The sequence below is a fragment of the Panulirus ornatus genome, chromosome 17, assembly GCF_036320965.1.
Source record: "Panulirus ornatus isolate Po-2019 chromosome 17, ASM3632096v1, whole genome shotgun sequence".
Taxonomy (NCBI): Eukaryota; Metazoa; Arthropoda; class Malacostraca; order Decapoda; family Palinuridae; genus Panulirus; species Panulirus ornatus.
In genome coordinates this window covers 57513172-57534866 of record NC_092240.1, presented here as the reverse complement: position 1 = coordinate 57534866, position 21695 = coordinate 57513172, and the positions used below count along the sequence as shown (strand labels likewise).

The 21695-nt window shown below is 40.8% G+C and overlaps 1 protein-coding gene across 7 annotated transcripts in view; it reads left to right on the top strand.

Annotated features, from left to right (window-relative positions):
- LOC139754824 (synaptic vesicle 2-related protein) overlaps positions 1–21695 on the top strand; it is a 133733-nt gene that overhangs the window by 101070 nt on the left and 10968 nt on the right. For all 7 annotated transcript variants that reach the window (XM_071672689.1, XM_071672688.1, XM_071672684.1 and 4 more), the window contains 4 exons: positions 3579–3666; positions 12287–12407; positions 17251–17432; positions 20270–20381. In XM_071672689.1, the coding sequence (XP_071528790.1) occupies positions 3579–3666; positions 12287–12407; positions 17251–17432; positions 20270–20381 (503 nt within the window). The remainder of the gene's footprint in view (positions 1–3578; positions 3667–12286; positions 12408–17250; positions 17433–20269; positions 20382–21695) is intronic.

Here is a 21695-nt window from a genome sequence, read left to right as displayed (position 1 = left end):
ACGTTAGCGAGTTAGCGTTAAGAACAGAGGACTGGGCCTGTGAGGGAATATCCTCACCTGGCCCCCTTCTCTGTTCCTTCTTTTGGAAAATTAAAAAAAATAAAATAAAACAAGAGGGGAGGATTTCCAGCCCCCCGCTCCCTCCCCTTTAGTCGCCTTCTACGACACACAGGGAATACGTGGGAAGTATTCTTTCTCCCCTATCCCCAGGGATATATATATATAAATATATATATATATATATATATATATATATATATATATATATATATATATATATATATATATATATATATATTTTTTTTTTTTTTTCAAACTATTCGCCATTTCCCGCGTTAGCGAGGTAGCGTTAAGAACAGAGGACTGGGCCATTGAGGGAATATCCTCACCTGGCCCCCTTCTCTGTTCCTTCTTTTGGAAAATTAAAAAAAATTGAGAGGGGAGGGTTTCCAGCCCCCCGCTCCCTCCCCTTTTAGTCGCCTTCTACGACACGCAGGGAATACGTGGGAAGTATTCTTACTCCCCTATCCCCAGGGATAATATATATATATATATATATATATATATATATATATATATATATATATATATATATATATCTTTTTTTTCTTTCTTTCTTTTAAACTATTCACCATTTCCCGCGTTAGCGAGGTAGCGTTAAGAACAGAGGACTGGGCCGTTTTTGGAATACCCTCACCTGGCCCCATCTGTTCCTTCTTTTGGAAAATTAAAAAAAAAAAAAAAGAGAGGGGAGGATTTCCAGCCCCCCGCTCCCTCCCCTTTTAGTCGCCTTCTACGACACGCAGGGAATACGTGGGAAATATTCTTAATCCCCTATCCCCAGGGATAGGGGATTGTATTGTCTTTGTACAGATTTGCTATTCTATAACTGACAATTTCCTCCTGATGAATTTATAATGTTTTGGATTACTTCCTGCTAAGTCAACAATATTTTTTTCAAAGTTTTACTGTACATCTTTCCTTATCCTACTATATCTGTTCATAGTGATATTATCCCATAGATGTGCTGGCTGGCTAAATGGAGTGGCACCAATATTTTTGTTATAGCATATCTTGAACCTGCTTTGGTTTCTGATATCTTTTATTGAACTACTCCCTCTTTCTTAACATTTCCTCTGTATTTTTAGCTAAGGTTACCCATGTTCCTACTCCTTCATTGTAAATTTTACATAACTTCTCTCCCCTGCAGAAACAGTTGTCTACCCTTGCATTTCAAACTTCTTACCCAGTTTAAATCATCATCATTGGTGCTGTCTTTAAGTATGTTAATTCACCAGTAACAAAAATGCTAAAGAAAAGAAATCTCTTTTCGAGATTATATATATATATATATATATATATATATATATATATATATATATATATATATATATATATATATATACATATATTTTTTTTTGCTTTGTCGCTGTCTCCCGCGTTTGCGAAGTAGCGCAAGGAAACAGATGAAAGATATGGCCCAACCCACCCCCATACACATGTATATACATACGTCCACACACGCAAATATACATACCTACACAGCTTTCCATGGTTTACCCCAGACGCTTCACATGCCCTGATTCAATCCACTGACAGCACGTCAACCCTGGTATACCACATCGATCCAATTCACTCTATTCCTTGCCCTCCTTTCACCCTCCTGCATGTTCTGGCCCCGATCACACAAAATCTTTTTCACTCCATCTTTCCACCTCCAATTTGGTCTCCCACTTCTCCTCGTTCCCTCCACCTCCGACGCATATATCCTCTTGGTCAATCTTTCCTCACTCATTTTCTCCATGTGCCCAAACCATTTCAAAACACCCTCTTCTGCTCTCTCAACCACGCTCTTTTTATTTCCACACATCTCTCTTACCCTTACGTTACTTACTCGATCAAACCACCTCACACCACACATTGTCCTCAAACATCTCATTTCCAGCACATCCATCCTCCTGCACACAACTCTATCCATAGCCCACGCCTCGCAACCATACAACATTGTTGGAACCACTATTCCTTCAAACATACCCATTTTTGCTTTCCGAGATAATGTTCTCGACTTCCACACATTCTTCAAGGCTCCCAGAATTTTCGCCCCCTCCCCCACCCTATGATCCACTTCCGCTTCCATGGTTCCATCGAGTGGTTTGATCGAGTAAGTAACGTAAGGGTAAGAGAGATGTGTGGAAATAAAAAGAGCGTGGTTGAGAGAGCAGAAGAGGGTGTTTTGAAGTGGATTGGGCACATGGAGAGAATGAGTGAGGAAAGATTGACCAAGAGGATATATGTGTCGGAGGTGGAGGGAACGAGGAGAAGTGGGAGACCAAATTGGAGGTGGAAAGATGGAGTGAAAAAGATTTTGTGTGATCGGGGCCTGAACATGCAGGAGGGTGAAAGGAGGGCAAGGAATAGAGTGAATTGGATCGATGTGGTATACCAGCATGGTATATATATATATATATATATATATATATATATATATATATATATATATATATATATATATATATATATATATATTCCTATGAGTCCACAGGGAAAATGAAACACGATAAGTTCCCAAGTGCACTTTCATGTAATAATCACATCATCAGGGGAGACACAAGAGAGAAGTATAACAGTCAGTTGATATTCATCGAACAGACGAAGCTAGGACACCATTTGGCAAACACGTGATTGTCTGTATTCATAGCACTTCCTCGCTGAAAAAGGGGATAGCGATGCTGTTTTCCAGATGGGCGGGGTAGCAACAGGAATGGATGAAGGCAAGCAAGTATGAATATGTACATGTGTATGTATGTAATGTCTCTGTATGTGAATATATATGTTGATATGTATATGTATATATATATATATATATATATATATATATATATATATATATATATATATATATTTTTTTTTTTATATATATATATATGTGTGTGGGTGGGCGTTCATGTACATATATGTATATATGAGTGGATGAGCCATTCTTCGTCTGTATCCTGGTGCTACCTCGCTGATGCGGGAAACAGTGATTATGTATGATGAATAAATAGATAATTAAATTTGATATTTATTTTTCATGTTTTTTGTATTTTTATATTTTACATTTATATATTACTTATACAAATGAAAGTTGCTATGTCTGAAATGAAATTGATGAATTTTTTTCAAAACGATTCTAACGAATGTAGGTCTGTGCTAAAAGACCACTCTTTTCCTCGAAATTTGGGTGAGCCATTTAGAATCATTACTTTGGTTACCCTCAGTCTTCAGTCTTAAATTGATCTTGCTGGAAATCTTATGGGTGTATGAGATAAAGACTTGGAAATACCATACTATCTGTACTGTTAATAAGGAACTTGTTGATATGCGAAAGGAATGATACATAATTGTTAAGAGGGAAAAGAATAAATTTAAGGTAGATGATAAGATTAAAAAAGGAACAGATTAGATGAATGATGTGCTTTGCAGTAAGTCTCTGCATCGGTACCATAGTCAAAGTAGTTAATAATGATACACATGGTTATTAACAGTAAGATGAAAGGGATTTTTTGTTAAACTGTACATGCAAATTTTAATTCCAGTGGTTACCTGAGAGTGCAAGATTTGATGCTGCATCTGGAGAATCAGAGAAAGCCATAGCTACTCTTCAGAAGATTGCAGATGAAAATGGTAAGTCCTTATTTTCTGTGTCTTGTATACAAAACATATATGTATGTATTTTATCTATTTCTTTTGCTTTGTCACTGTCTCCCGCGTTAGCGAGGTAGCGCAAGGAAACAGACAAAAGAATGGCCCAACCCACCCACATACACATGTATACACATACACGTCCACACACTCAAATATACATACCTATACATCTCAACGTATACATATATATACACACACAGACATATTCATATATACACACGTACATAATTCATATTGTCTGCCTTTATTCATTCCCATCGCCACCCTGCCACACATGAAATAACAACCCCCTCCCCCCCCTCATGTGTGCGAGGTAGCGCTAGGAAGACAGCAAAGGCCCCATTCGTTCACACTCAGTCTCTAGCTGTCATGTAATAATGCACCGAAACCACAGCTCCCTTTCTACATCCAGGCCCCACAGACCTTTCCATGGTTTACCCCAGATGCTTCACATGCCCTGGCTCAATCCATTGACAGCACGTCGACCCCGTTATACCACATTGTTCCAATTCACTCTATTCCTTGCCCACCTTTCAACCTCCTGCATGTTCAGGCCCCGATCACTCAAAATCTTTTTCACTCCATCTTTCCACCTCCAATTTGGTCTCCCACTTCTCCTCGTTCCCTCCACCTCCGACACATATATCCTCTTGGTCAATCTTTCCTCACTCATACTCTCCATGTGCCCAAACCATTTCAAAATGACCTCTTCTGCTCTCTCAACCATGCTCTTTTTATTTCCACACATCTCTCTTACCCTTACATTACTTACTCGATCAAACCACCTCACACCACACATTGTCCTCAAACATCTCATTTCCAGCACATCCACCCTCCTGCGCACAACTCTATCCATAGCCCACGCCTCGCAACCATACAACATTGTTGGAACCACTATTCCTTCAAACATACCCATTTTTGCTTTCTGAGATAATGTTCTCGACTTCCACACATTCTTCAAGGCTCCCAGGATTTTCGCCCCCTCCCCCACCCTATGATAGGGGATAGGGGAGAAAGAATACTTCCCACGCATTTCTCATGTGTTGTAGAAGGTGACTAGAGGGGACAGGAGCGGGGAGCTGGAAACCCTCCCCTCCTTGTATTTTAACTTTCTAAAAGGGGAAACAGAAGAAGGAGTAATGCGGGTAGTGCTCATCCTCCTCGAAGGCTCAGATTGGGGTGTCTAAATGTGTGTGGATGTAACCAAGATGAGAAAAAAGGAGAGATAGGTAGTATGTTTGAGGAAAGGAACCTGTATGTTTTGGCTCTGAGTGAAACGAAGCTCAAGGGTAAAGGGGAAGAGTGGTTTGGGAATGTCTTGGGAGTAAGGTCAGGGGTTAGTGAGAGGACAAGAGCAAGGGAAGGAGTAGCACTACTCCTGAAACAGGAGTGGTGGGAGTATGTGATAGAATGTAAGAAAGTAATTGATATGGGTAAAACTGAAAGTTGATGGAGAGAGATGGGTATTATTGTTGCATATGCACCTAGGCATGAGAAGAAAGATCATGAGAGGCAAGTGCTTTGGGAGCAGCTGAATGAGTGTGTTAGTGGTTTTGATGAATGAGACCGCGTTATAGTGATGGATGATTTGAATGCAAAAGTGAGTAATGTGGCAGTTGAGGGAATAATTGGTATACATGGGGTGTTCAGTGTTGTAAATGGAAATGGTGAAGAGCTTGTAGATTTATGTGCTGAAAAAGGACTGGTGATTGGGAATACCTGGTTTAAAAAGAGAGATGTATATAAGTATACGTATGTAAATAGGAGAGATGGCCAGAGAGCATTATTGGATTACATGGTAATTGATAGGCGTGCGAAAGAGAGACTTTTGGATGTGAATGTGCTGAGAGTTGCAACTGGAATTATGTCTGATCATTATCTTGTGGAGGTGAAGGTGAAGATTTGTAGAGGTTTTCAGAAAAGAAGAGAGAATGTTGGGGTGAAGAGAGTGGTGAGAGTAAGTGAGCTTGGGAAGGAGACTTTTGTGAGGAAGTACCAGGAATTATTGAGTACCAAATGGAAAAAGGTGAGAACAAAGGAGGTAAGGGGAGTGGGGGAGGAGTGGGATGTATTTAGGGAAGCAGTGATGGCTTGGCAAAAGATGCTTGTGGCATGAGAAGCGTGGGAGATGGCCGGATTAGAAAGGGTAGTGAGTGGTGGGATGAAGAAGTAAGATTATTAATGAAAGAGAAGAGAGAGGCATTTGGATGATTTTTGCAGGGAAATAATGCAAATGAGTGTGAGATGTATAAAAGAAAGAGGCAGGAGGTCAGGAAAAAGGTGCAAGAGGTGAAAAAGAGGGCAAATGAGAGTTGGGGTGAGAGAGTATTATTAAATATTAGGGAGAATAAAAAGATGTTTTGGAAGGAGGTAAATAAAGTGCGTAAGACAAGGGAACGAAGGGGAACTTCAGTGAAGGGGCTAATGGGAAGGTGAAAACAAGTAGTGGTGATGTGAGAAGATGGGATGAGTATTTTGAAGGTTTGTTGAATGTGTTTGATGATAGAGTGGCAGATATAGGGTGCTTTGGTCGAGGTGGTGTGCAAAGTGAGAGGGTTAGGGAGGACAATTTGGTAAACAGAGAAGAGGTAGTAAAAGCTTTGCAGAAGATGAAAGCCGGCAAGTCAGCGGGTTTGGATGGTATTGCGGTGGAATTTATTTAAAAAGCGGGTGACTGTATTGTTGACTGGTTGGTAAGGTTATTTAATGTATGATTCATGGTGAGGTGCCTGAGGATTGGCAGAATGCTTGCATAGTGCCATTGTACAAAGGCAAAGGGGACAAAGGTGAGTGCTCAAATTACAGAGATATAAGTTTGTTGAGTATTCCTGGGAAATTATATGGGAGGGTATTGATTGAGAGGGTGAAGGCATGTACAGAGAATCAGATTGGGGAAGAGCAGTGTGGTTTCAGAAGTGGTAGAGGATGTGTGGATCAGGTGTTTGCTTTAAAGAATGTATGTGAGAAGTACTTAAAAAAGCAAATGGATTTGTATGTAGCATTTATGGATCTGGAGAAGGCATATGATAGAGTTGATAGAGATGCTCTGTGGAAGGTATTAAGAATATATGGTGTGGGAGGCAAGTTGTTAGAAGCAGTGAAAAGTTTTTATCGAGGATGTAAGGCATGTGTATGTGTAGGAAGAAAGGAAAGTGATTGGTTCTCAGTGAATGTAGGTTTGCGGCAAGGGTGTGTGATGTCTCCATGGTTGTTTAATTTGTTTATGGATGGGGTTGTTAGGGAGGTGAATGCAAGAGCTTTGGAAAGAGGGGCAAGTATGAAGTCTGTTGTGGATGAGAGAGCTTGGGAAGTGAGTCAGTTGTTCGTTGATGATACGGTGCTGGTGGCTGATTCATGTGAGAAACTGCAGAAGCTGGTGACTGAGTTTGGTAAAGTGTGTGAAAAAAGAAAGTTGAGAGTAAATGTGAATAAGAGCAAGGTTATTAGGTACAGTAGGGTTGAGGGTCAAGTCAATTGGGAGGTAAGTTTGAATGGAGAAAAACTGGAGGAAGTGAAGTGTTTTAGATATCTGGGAGTGGATTTGGCAGTGGATGGAACCATGGAAATGGAAGTGAATCATTGGGTGGGGGAGGGGGCAAAAATTCTGGGAGCCTTGAAGAATGTGTGGAAGTAGAGAACATTATCTTGGAAAGCAAAAATGGGTATGTTTGAAGGAATAGTGGTTTCAACAATGTTGTATGGTTGCAAGGCGTGGGCTATGGATAGAGTTGTGCGCAGGAGGGTGGATGTGCTGGAAATGAGATGTTTGAGGACAGTATGTGGTGTAAGGTCGTTTGATCGAGTAAGTAATGTAAGGGTATGAGAGATGTGTGGTAATAAAAAGAGTGTGGTTAGAGAGCAGAAGAGGGTGTTTTGAAATGGTTTGGTTACATGGAGAGAATGAGTGAGGAAAGATTGACCAAGAGGATATATGTCAGAGTTGGAGGGAACGAGGAGAAGTGGGAGACCGAATTGGTGGTGGAAAAATGGAGTGAAAAGGATTTTGAGTGATCGGGGCCTGAACATGAAGGAGGGTGAAAGGCGTGCAAGGAATAGTGTGAATTGGAACAATGTGGTTTGCGAGGTAGCGCAAGGAAACAGACGAAAGAAATGGCCCAACCCACCCCCATACACATGTATATACATACACGTCCACACATGCAAATATACATACCTATACTTCTCAATGTACACATATATAGACACACACAGACACATACATACATACCCATGCACACAATTCACACTGTCTGCCTTTATTCATTCCCATCGCCACCTCGCCACACGTGGAATACCTTCCCCCTCCCCCCTCATGTGTGCGAGGTAGCGCTAGGAAAAGACAACAAAGGCCCCATTCATTCACACTCAGTCTCTAGCTGTCATGTAATTATGCACCGAAACCACAGCTCCCTTTCCACATCCAGGCCCCACAGAACTTTCCATGGTTCACACCAGACGCTTCACATGCCCTGGTTCAATCCATTGATAGCACGTCGATCCCGGTATACCATTTTCTTCCAATTCACTCTATTCCTTGCATGCCTTTCACCCTCCTGCATGTTCAGGCCCCGATCACTCGAAATCTTTTTCACTCCATCTTTCCACCTCCAATTTGGTCTCCCACTTCTCCTCGTTCCCTCCACCTCCGACACATATATCCTCTTGGTCAATCTTTCCTCACTCATTCTCTCCATGTGCCCAAACCATTTCAAAACACCCTCTTCTGGTCTCTCATCCACGCTTTTTTTATTTCCACACATCTCTCTTACCCTTACGTTACTTACTCGATCAAACCACCTCACACCACACATTGTCCTCAAACATCTCATTTCCAGCACATCCACCCTCCTGCGCACAACTCTATCCATAGCCCACGCCTCGCAAACATACAACATTGTTGGAACCACCATTCCTTCAAACATACCCATTTTTGCTTTCCGAGATAATGTTCTCGACTTCCAAACATTCTTCAAGGCTCCCAGGATTTTCGCCCCCTCCCCCACCCTATGATTCACTTCCATTTCCATGGTTCCATCCGCTGCCAGATCCACTCCCAGATATCTAAAACACTTACTTCCACCAGTTTTTCTCCATTCAAACTTACCTCCCAATTGACTTGACCCTCAACCCTATTGTACCTAATAACCTTGCTCTTATTCACATTTACTCTCAACTTTCTTCTTTCACACACTTTGCCAAACTCAGTCATCAGCTTCTGCAGTTTCTCACATGAATCAGCCACCAGCGCTGTATCATCAGTGAACAACAACTAACTCACTTCCCCAAGGAAAAGACAACAAAGGCCACATTCATTCACACTCAGTCTCTAGCTGTCATGTAATAATGCACCGAATCCACAGCTCCCTTTCCACATCCAGGCCCCACAGAACTTTCCATGGTTTACCCCAGACGCTTCACATGCCCTGGTTCAATCCATTGACAGCATGTCGACCCCGTTATACCACATCGTTCCAATTCACTCTATTCCTTGCACTCCTTTCACCCTCCTGCATGTTCAGGCCCCGATCACTCAAAATCTTCTTCACTCCATCTTTCCACCTCCAATTTGGTCTCCCACTTCTCGTTCCCTCCACCTCTGACACATATATGCTCTTGGTCAATCTTTCCTTACTCATTCTCTCCATGTGACCAAACCATTTCAAGACACCATCTTCTGCTCTCTCAACCACACTCTTTTTATTACCACACATCTCTCTTACCACACATCCGCTGCTAAATCCACTCCCAAATATCTAAAACACTTCACTTCCAGTTTTTCTCCATTCAAACTTACCTCCCAATTGACTTGTCCCTCAACCCTTCTGTACCTAATAACCTTGCTCTTATTCACATTTACTCTCAGCTTTCTTCTTTCACACACTTTACCAAACTCAGTCACCAACGTTTTTCACTTGAATCATCCACCAGTGCTGTATCATCAGTGAACAACAACTCACTCACTTCCCAAGCCCTCTCATCCACAACAGACTGCATACTTGCCCCTCTTTCCAAAGCTCTTGTATTCACCTCCCTAACAATCCCATCCATAAACAAATTAAACTACCATGGAGACATCATGCACCCCTGCCACAAACTGACTTTCACTGGGAACCAATCACTTTCCTCTCTTCCTACTCATATACATGCCTTACATCCTTGATAAAAACTTTTCACTGCTTCCGGCAACTTACCTCCCACACCATATACTCATAATACCTTCCACAGAGCATCTCTATCAACTCTACCATATGCCTTCTCCAGATCCATAAATGCTACATACAAGTCCATCTGTTTTTCTAAGTATTTCTCACTTACATTCTTCAAAGCAGACACCTGATCCACATATCCTCTGCCACTTCTGAAACCATACTGCTCTTCTCCAATCTGATGCTCTATACATGCCATCTTAAGCGATGCTCTATACATGCCATCTTAAAGCCCTTTCTTCTGTTAGAAAATACTGCTAGTTTTGCATCTCTTGAAAAGATATAGAGATTCCCCAAGGTTCCAATAATCATGTTGGCATAACAGTATCTGTTGTTTTCTCAGTAGAAATCCTAATGATTTTGATTGTGACTTCATCCCTTTTTTTGTGGATAATGCAACAGAACAAGTGTCCAAGTAATTTTTCTGCAATGTAGTGCCATTTGGTACATTCTCCTTGGAATATTTTTCCAAAAAAGACTTGACACTAATTTTCCAGTTTCCACAGAGAATCTCTGATTAACAAAAGCCTTGTACAGGTCAAATAAAGATTGAGATTGTCAACCAGAAGCTAAAGAAAATGAAATTAGAAGATATGTACTCTGTGCATGAATTTTACAAGCGGCAACTTTGTGATAAGAAATCTGTAAAGGTTGAGAAATAGAATATTTCTTTTGCATCACTGTTTCTTTGCACATTTTGCAAAATAATTCTGCCTCATCTGTAGGCAACACATTGCTTCCAAACTCCTCAATTGAAAAGATAAGTTTTGAAGAAGCATTCACTAAAGGTATTGTGCATGAACTGTGTCCAGAAGTATCTGAAAGAGAACTGACTCATAGAGTACAGTCCAGGCTGTGGAAAATGTAGTGCCATGACAGGATATGTTCATATGTACTGTACCCTTCATACACTGTAACACACATCCATTACCAGTCAGAATGGTGGTGTACAAAATGTTCAATTTAGAAATTAAGTAATCTGCTTCATGACATGAAGCAGGATATTTTCTTTTCTTTGAGGATAGCCAAATAGTAATTAAGAAAAAACTTAGGAGTTTCTTTTAAAGGACAATGATATAGAAATAAGTGAAAATAGGCATAAGACACAATAGATAGTTTTATGTTGAAATTGCAAAAACTAGTATTTGTGGCATTTGTCAGAACTTTCAGGCTCTAGTCATCATTGTTTCTGGTTTGACTCCGAACAATTATATTTTTTTTAAGGAAAACTGATGCTTATTCATTTCAGCATAGATTGGAGCTATTGAACGTTCTTGATCTTTTACATTCTATCGATTTTATGAAAAATATGAGTCCATATTTTCTACATATGAAAGCTGTTCCTAATAGGTTTAGAATCAGAAAGAAGAATTACAGAAGTTCATGCAATGTTTTGACATAGCAGTTCACTAAAAATTCCTAAATATGAGATATTTGAAGACAGGAAAAGATATTGCAATATAGCCATGATAGCATTTCCAGTGGAACTATTTGTTGTTGCTGTTGTTGGAGGCTAGTTAAGATACTTAAATATATTGTTGGTTTATTGCACATTATACAGTAGAAAGCTTATTCATTTATTCAAGGAGCTTTTAGCCTTTGTCAGCATCGAAATTTTGGTATATCTTTTACAGCTAATGCTGACTGCTAGAGCCCCCCAGGATTTAAGGAAAATGGATTCTACTTTGGCTTTCTTAGGGAATCTCTCATTTGACAAGATTAGCAAGATAGGTCTTCAGCAATTAAGAGAACGCTTTTATAATATAATACCTCAACTTTGATTTGATCAACCTTTGTGTGGCTGTGGCCACATGAGGTAGCTTCTCAAAAGGAAAGTTCACATCAAAAATCAAAGAGTAAGCCTTTCCATAAGGCACAGCCTCCTCCTTGTGGGTATGCTTATTCATGTTCATAGTTCTTAGTCTCAAGGTAAAAAGTGTGGGGTTTTGAGATATGGAAAACTTTTGTTTTACACAACTTAGAGCTTAATGATTGTCCATTTGTTTTCCTATTCTTCCATTTCTTTTTATATTTTTGGGAACTCCTTTTGTTGACTGCCTTTAGTACGTAGTAAATAATGGAGGTTGGTAGCAGGGATATAACATCTGCACTTCCAAGCCAATGATTTCATAATCCTAGAAAAGGTTACTCTATGATTTTAATGTCTCTGTAAGTGAGCCTTATCAAAGAGAGTGAAATCATGGTAGATTACACCATGTTTAGTGGGTAAAGTAATATTTTGACTGTGACACTTTGTAAGCAAGTGTTATCTCTGGTGTTGCACTGCCTCCTTATGAGAAAAGGTTTTTCATATCTTAGAACCAATTTTTTGTCAGTAGCTTAATACAATAGGTATATAATAGTAAGCTGTTTTCTTTCTTTCATCCTCTCAGGCAAGCCAATGCTGTTGGGTCGTTTGATTGTGGACGATGTTGCTCAGGTGAATCGCGGACGGGTAAAAGATCTGTTAGTTCAAGACTTGAAGTGGACCACTCTTCTCTTGTGGTTTATTTGGTAGGATCTATTTATCTTTTGTATTCCCTTTACTCCAACCAAAAGTCAATCAGGGAGATGATGTATCCTATGTAATATCCTAACAGTGAAGTGTGGGTAAACCCAAAATCATCCTTTATATAATAAACCACTGCTTACCACCATATCCTCTGTAGGAACAGGATCATCCTGTGTTACATAAACCACTGCTTGCCACCATATCCTCTGTAGGAACAGAATCATCCTATGTAAACCACTATTTGCCACCATATCCTCTGTAGGAACAGGATCATTCTATGTAATATAAACCCCTGCTTGCCATCATATCCTCTGTAGGAACTAGATCATCCTATGTAAACATGCTTGTCACCATATCCTCTATAGGAAAGGATTCTATGTAACATAAACCACTGCTTGCCACCATATCCTCTGTAGGAACTGGATGATCCTTTAGTAAACCAATGCTTGCCACCATATCCTCTGTATGAACAGGATCATCCAATGTAAACCACTGCTTGCCACCATATCCTCTGTAGGAACAGGATCATCCTATGTAACATAAACCACTGCTTGCCACCATATCCTCTGTACGAACTGGATGATCCTTTAGTAAGCCACTGCTTGCCACCATATCCTCTGTATGAACAGGATCATCTTATGTAAACCACTGCTTGCCATGATATCCTCTGTAGGAACAGGATCATTCTGTGTAACATAAACCACTGCTTACCACCATATCCTCTGTAGGGACAGGATCATCCTATGTAACATAAGCCACTACTTGCCACCATATACTCTGTAGGAACAGGATCATTCTATTTTTTTATTTATTATACTTAGTCACTGTCTCCCGCGTTAGCAAGGTAGCACAAGGAAACAGACGAAAGAATGGCCCAACCCACCCACATACACATATATATACATAAACACCCACACATGCACATATACATACCTATTCATTTCAATGTATACTTACATATACAGACATATACATATAAACACATTCTGCCTTCATCCATTCCTGTCACCACCCCGCATCACATGAAATAGCACCCCCCCCTCCCCCCACGCGTGTGCGAGGTAGTGCTAGGAAAAGACAACAAAGGCCACATTCGTTCACACTCAGTCTCTAGCTGTCATGTGCAATGCTTTGAAACCACAGATCCATTTCCACATCTAGGCCCCATGAAACTTTCTGTGGTTTACCCCAGACACTTCACATGCCCTTTTGCATCCATTGACAGCACGTCAACCCCGGTATACCACATCGTCCCAATTCACTCTATTCCTTGCACACCTTTCATCTTCCTGTATGTTCAGGCCCCGATTGCTAAAAATCTTTTTCACTCCATCTTTCCACCTCCAATTTGGTCTCCCACTTCTCGTTCCCTCCACCTCTGACACATATATCCTCTTTATCAATCTTTCCTCACACATTCTCTTCATGTGACCAAACCATTTCAATACACCCTCTTCTGCTCTCTCAACCACACTCTTTTTATTAACACACATCTCTCTTACCCTTTCATTACTTTTACTTGATCAAACCACCTCACATCACATATTGTCCTCAAACATCTCATTTCCAACACATCCACCCTCCTGCACACAACCCTATGTATAGCCTATGCCTCTCAACCATATAACATTGTTTGAACCACTATTCCTTCAAACATACCCATTTTTGCTCTCCGAGATAACGTTCTTCAACGCTCCCAGAACCTTCACCCCCTCCCCTAACCTGTGACTCACCTCCGCTTCCATGGTCTTATCCGTTGCTAAATCCACTCCCAAATATGTAAAACACTTCACTAACTCCAGTTTTTCTCCATTCAAACTTACCTCCTAATTGACTTGTCCCTCAACCCTACTGAGCCTGATAACCTTGCTCTTATTCACATTTACTTTCAGCTTTCTTCTTTCTCACACTTTACCAAAGTATGTCACCAGCTTCTACAGTTTCTCACCCAAGTCAGCCACCAGAGCTGTACCATCAGTGAACAACAACTGACTCACTTCCCAAACTGAGAGTATATGTGAATAAGAGCAAGGTTATTAGGTACAGTAGGGTTGAGGGACAAGTCAATTGGGAGGTAAGTTTGAATGGAGAAAAACTGGAGGAAGTGAAGTGTTTTAGATATCTGGGAGTGAATTTGGCAGCGGAACCACTATTCCTTCAAACATACCCTTTTTTGCTTTCCGAGATAATGTTCTCGACTTCCACACATTCTTCATTGCTCCCAGAACTTTCGCCCCCTGCCCCACCCTATGATTCACTTCCGCTTCCATGGTTCAATCCGCTGCCAAATCCACTCCCAGATATCTAAAACACTTCACTTCCTCCTATTTTTCTCCATTCAAACTTACCTCCCAGTTGACTTGACCCTCAACCCTACTGTACCTAATAACCTTGCTCTTATTCACATTTACTCTCAGCTTTCTCCTTTCACACACTTTACCAAGCTCAGTCACCAGCTTCTGCAGTTTCTCACATGAATCAGCCACCAGCGCTGTATCATCAGTGAACAACAACTGACTCACTTCCTAAGCTCTCTCATCCACAACAGACTGCATACTTGCCCCTCTTTCCAAAACCCTTGCATTCACCTCCCTAACAACCCCATCCATAAACAAATTAAACAACCATGGAGACATCACACATCCCTGCCACAAACCAACATTCACTGAGAACCAATCACTTTCCTCTCTTCCTACACGTACACATACCTTACATCCTCAATAAAAACTTTTCACTGCTTCTAACAACTTGCCCCCACACCATACATTCTTAATACCTTCCACAGAGCATCTCTTTGAACTCTGTCATATGCCATCTCCAGATCCATAAATGCTACATACAAATCCATTTGCTTTTCTAAGTATTTCTCACATACATTCTTCAAAGCAAACACCTGATCCACACATCCTCTACCACTTCTGAAACCACACTGCTCTTCCCCAATCTGATGCTCTGTACATGCCTTCACCCTCTCAATCAGTACCCTCCCATATAATTTCCCAGGAATACTCAACAAACTTATTCCTCTGTAATTTGAGCACTCATTTTTATCCCCTTAGCCTTTGTACAATGGCACTATGCAAGCATTCCACCAATCCTCAGGCACCTCACCATGAATCATACATACATTAAATAGCCTTACCAACCAGTCAGCAATACAGACACCCCCTTTTTTAATAAATTCCACTGCAATACCATCCAAACCCGCTGCCTTGCCGGCTTTCATCTTCCGCAAAGCTTTTACTACCTCTTCTCTGTTTACCAAATCATTTTCCCTAACCCTCTCACTTTGCACACCACCTTGACCAAAACACCTTATATATGCCACTCTATCATCAAACATATTCAACAAACCTTCAAAATACTCACTCCATCTTCTTACATCACCACTACTTGTTATCACCTCCCCATTAGCCCCCTTCACTGAAGTTTTCATTTGTTCCCTTGTCTTACGCACTTTATTTACCTCCTTCCAAAACATCTTTCTATTCTCCCTAAAATTTAATGATACTCTCTCACCACAACTCTCATTTGCCCTCTTTTTCACCTCTTGCACCTTTCTCTTGACCTCCTGCCTTTTTCTTTTATACATCTCCCACTCATTTGCATTATTTCCCTGCAAAAATCGTCCAAATGCCTCTCTCTTCTCTTTCACTAATCCTCTTAATTCTTCATCCCGCCACTCACTACCCTTTCTAATCTGCCCACCTCCAATGCTTCTCATGCCATAAGCATCTTTTGCGCAAGCCATCACTGCTTCCCTAAATACATCCCATTCCTTTCCCACTCCCCTTACATCCCATCCTATGTTCTCACCTTTTTCCTTTCTGTACTCAGTCTCTCCTGTTCCTTCTCACACAAGTCTCCTTCCCAAGCTCACTTACTCTCACCACTCTCTTCACCCCAACATTCTCTCTTCTTTTCTGAAATCCTCTACAAATCTTCACCTTCGCCTCCACAAGATAATAATCAGACATCCCTCCAGTTGCACCTCTCAGCACATTAACACCAAAAGTCTCTCTTTCGTGTGCCTATCAATTATCATGTAATCCAATAACACTCTCTGGCCATCTCTCCTACTTACATACGTATACTTATGTATATCTCTCTTTTCAGACCAGGTATTCCCAATCACCAGTCCTTTTTCAGCACATAAATCTACAAGCTCTTCACCATTTCCATTAACAACATTGAACACCCCATGTACACCAATTATTCCCTCAACTGCCACATTACTCACCTTTCCATTCAAATCACCCATCACTATAACCCAGTCTCGTGCACCAAAACTACTAACACACTCACTCAGCTGCTCCCAAAACACTTGCTTCTCATGATCTTTCTTCTCATGCCTAGGTGCATATGCACCAATAATCACCCATCTCTCTCCTTCCACTTTCAGTTTTACCCATATCAATCTAGAGCTTACTTTCTTACACTCTATCACATACTCCCACCACTGCTGTTTCAGGAGTAGTGCTACTCCTTCCCTTGCTCTTGTCCTCTCACTAACCCCTGACTTTACTCCCAAGACATTCCCAAACCACTCTCCCCCTTTACCCTTGAGCTTCGTTTCACTTAGAGCCAAAACATCCAGGTACCTTTCCTCAAACATACTACCTATCTCTCCTTTTTTCTCATCTTTGTTACATCCACACACATTTAGACATCCCAATCTGAGTCTTTGAGGAGGATGAGCACTCCCTGCATGACTCCTTCTTCTGTTTCCCCTTTTAGAAAGTTAAAATACAAGGAAGGGAGGGTTTCCAGTCCCCCGCTCCCGTCCTCTTTAGTCGCCTTCTACGACACGTAGATATTTATATATTTTTTTTCCCCCACTCACAGGACATCTTGTGCATTCTGCTACTATGGTGTGGTACTCATGACCACTGAACTGTTTGAAGCAAAGGGCAATCTCTGTGCTCTCTCAGGCATGGATGGTGCATTCACATGTACAGCAGACTGTCGCCCTCTTAGCTCAGAGGACTACCTTGACCTTCTTTGGACTACGCTTGCAGAATTTCCAGGTAATTTTTGAAGGAAGATTTATGTTTGAATTGTAGTAACTAAGAGTTCATTTATTTAGACCATTGCCTTAGCAAATGAGGTTTAGCGTTTAACAGAAAATTATCCCTTCCCATAAATATGTTTCCCATTTCCTATATACACCTGGTGTTAAATGAGCTACAGTACTTTCAGAAAATTATCGTGTAAGTGAGCCATGTATATAGTGAAAAATATTTAATGATCACAAATGCCTTTCTTTGTGTTAGTGTACTTGTCACTTGATCTTTGTATTGTAAAATTGTGTAACTTTTGGTGATCATATTTACCCTTATTTACTGTTTTAAGTTTAATAAATCATATGGAAATTTTTGAGGCAATTCATATCATCTGCTCATGTATCATGCAGCTCACTAACTAAGCTGTTTAAATTGGTCATCTAGGGATAGATGAACCCACAATGCTTTAGTCTCACTACATGCACACGATAAACACCAATAATGTCTTAGAGAGATCCATGAGGGATTTTGTTTCTTCCCCTTCTTAATGTTGGAGGCAAAAGTCCATGTTGAGGCTGGGCCTTAATTGAAATATAGAGAGGATTATGAAATGGAAAAAGAAGAAGCAAGGGAAAGTATTTAAGAAATTTGGAGGAAATGAAAAACACGTCTTTTAGAATGTGCTAGGTCATAGTTATTGGGTAAGACATGAGACGGTAGAGAGTTCCAAAGCTTTGAGGTGAAGGGAAAGAAGGATTTATCAAAATGACCCATCTTAGAGTTGCCAATGGCCACATTGTAATCCTATGATACAGCAGCTTGCCAAGTATTGTGGTCTAGCTAATGGTAGTGGCACTCAAGCAGTCAGCTCTTGGGAGTAAAATCAAAGTAATGCATATAGAAGAGCAAAAGTGAATCAACATTGAGGCATAGGGCTAGAGGGTCAAGTGTGAAGTTAACCTGGGAGAGTTTATATTTGGACCACTTTCAACTCAACTCAGTCAAGTAAGGATGCAGACCTAGAACCACCCCAGATGTGAGTGCTCCATACAAAGACAAATCAATCCTTTCTATAGGCTGAACAACTGTTCTGAAGAAAAGAAATTACATCTGAACAGAACTCCCAGTTCCTTAGTAGCAAACTTAGTTATTTTCATAATATGGGGATTCTAAGAAAGAGTGGACGTTACAGGAATACTAAGTATGTTCATTGAGTCAAGAGGTGGAATTACAGAACTGTCAAAGGAGAGATGAGAGTTGTGAGAAGTTTTCAATAGAGAAATGGATAAAAACTGGGTCTTTGAGGCATGAAGCATCCAGATTTCATATACCTCACTGAGATATACTGTCCAAGTCTGAGTTTACTGGGGAAGCTGTACCAAGACAAGATGCAGGTCGAATGAGAGAAGGAGCGGCATTGAAGGATGTGGATGAATGCAATGTTGAATTTTCAGTATATGAATGCATTTGATATTTGTGGGTGAGAGGTAATCGTTGGTGAAAAGGAGAAAAAGTGTTGTGGACAGAACAGAACCCTGAGGGACACTGCTGTTAATGGAGAAAAGGTGGGAGGGCTGATCCAACAACAACCCACAGAGATAAATTGGCTGGAGAGAAAGCTAGATACAGAGGAGCAAAGTGAAGGAGGGGAGCTTAGAGATGAGACTGTGATGCCATACCCTGTCAAAAGCTTTGGATATATCAAAGGCAATGACACAAGACTCCCCAAAATCCTTCAGGGATGATGACCTGACATTAGTTATATAGGAAAGAATATTGTCTGTGGATCTCACCTTATGGAAGCTACACTGGTGACCATAGAGAAGGCTGTGAGGTTCAAGGTGTCCAAAGATATGGGGGATGAGGAGGGATTCAGAGACATTGGAAATAGTAGATGTCAGAGCAATAGGAAAATAGTTACAGGGGTCAGAATGGTCACCCTTCTTAGGGACGGAATGTATCAACTTATGCTTACGAGAAGAGGAAAAAGCTTTTGTTTTTAAACAGAAATGAAACCAGCAAGCAAGCACAGGTGCAAGTTCAAAGACACACTCAGTGCACAGGAATGGAGGCCATCAGAACCTTAAGATTTGCTTGTGTCCAGAGAGAGATGCACTTTTCGGAGAATCCAGAGAGAGATTATGGGGAGAGGCATAGGATTAGTAAGAGGAGCATCATGGGAATAAGGAATATTAGAGTCATCCATGGTGGAGTTAGAGTAGATAAGGGAACCAGAGGAAGTTGTTATGTCTACTGGAGAGACATCTATAGTACCTTCACAACAGAAAAGTGAAGGAAAGGTAGAGCAATTAAAGTTGTTAGAGCTGCCCTTAGCTAAATACCAGAAAGACCTATCACTGGATAATGAGGAGAGGTTGTTGTACTTCCTTTGGTTAATGATTACAGGCAAGATGTTTGGTGCAAAGAAGTAGAATGTGAAATCTGTGGTTAGAGGTAGTGAATGAAGTATGTTGTGCATTTTCAGATGAAAATGTTGTGGTGGTGACGGACCATGAAGATATGTTGTGTATGGGGGTCAATGTGTAAATATAGATGTTGTTTTTAGCTGATAGTTTAATTTCATGTGCAAAAGGTAGAATTAAGAAGGACTTTTATACCAGTGGGGAAGATGTTGCTCTCTTTAACAAATAGCACATAGGTTAAGTAAACAGAAACAATTATTTAGATCCACCTCATTCATATAGTAATGGATTTAAGTATAACAGATATATAGATACATCTGTTCTGTTATCTGATTAGTAGAGTAAATTTTTGTCAATATCTTTATATGAAAATATGCTACATGTTCTGTCCAGTAATTATGAAATGTACCACAATATGATATATTGTGTATCCTACAGGTATCTTTTTCACCATCTTGGTTATTGAGAGACTAGGAAGAAAGACAACAATGGCCCTGGAATTTGTAATTTTCGTCATATCAATCATCTTCCTCTTTATATGCACATCAGAGTAAGTGATTATCTTCTTTCACATTACACCCAATTTTTCAAGTCTGTTCTTATTTATTATATATTATTTTTTTATTATACTTTGTCGCTGTCTCCCGCGTTTGCGAGGTAGCGCAAAGAAACAGACGAAAGAAATGGCCCAACCCCCCCCATACACATGTATATACATACGTCCACACACGCAAATATACATACCTACACAGCTTTCCATGGCTTACCCCAGACGCTTCACATGCCTTGATTCAATCCACTGACAGCACGTCAACCCCGGTATACCACATCGCTCCAATTCACTCTATTCCTTGCCCTCCTTTCACCCTCCTGCATGTTCAGGCCCCGATCACACAAAATCTTTTTCACTCCATCTTTCCACCTCCAATTTGGTCTCCCTCTTCTCCTTGTTCCCTCCACCTCCGACACATATATCCTCTTGGTCAATCTTTCCTCACTCATCCTCTCCATGTGCCCAAACCACTTCAAAACACCCTCTTCTGCTCTCTCAACCACGCTCTTTTTATTTCCACACATCTCTCTTACCCTTACGTTATTCACTCGATCAAACCACCTCACACCACACATTGTCCTCAAACATCTCATTTCCAGCACATCCATCCTCCTGCGCACAACTCTATCCATAGCCCACGCCTCGCAACCATACAACATTGTTGGAACCACTATTCCTTCAAACATACCCATTTTTGCTTTCCGAGATAATGTTCTCGACTTCCACACATTCTTCAAGGCCCCCAGAATTTTCGCCCCCTCCCCCACCCTATGATCCACTTCCGCTTCCATGGTTCCATCCGCTGCCAGATCCACTCCCAGATATCTAAAACACTTCACTTCCTCCAGTTTTTCTCCATTCAAACTCACCTCCCAATTGACTTGACCCTCAACCCTACTGTACCTAATAACCTTGCTCTTATTCACATTTACTCTTAACTTTCTTCTTCCACACACTTTACCAAACTCAGTCACCAGCTTCTGCAGTTTCTCACATGAATCAGCCACCAGCGCTGTATCATCAGCGAACAACAACTGACTCACTTCCCAAGCTCTCTCATCCCCAACAGACTTCATACTTGCCCCTCTTTCCAAAACTCTTGCATTTACCTCCCTAACAACCCCATCCATAAACAAATTAAACAACCATGGAGACATCACACACCCCTGCCGCAAACCTACATTCACTGAGAACCAATCACTTTCCTCTCTTCCTACACGTACACATGCCTTACATCCTCGATAAAAACTTTTCACTGCTTCTAACAACTTTCCTCCCACACCATATATTCTTAATACCTTCCACAGAGCA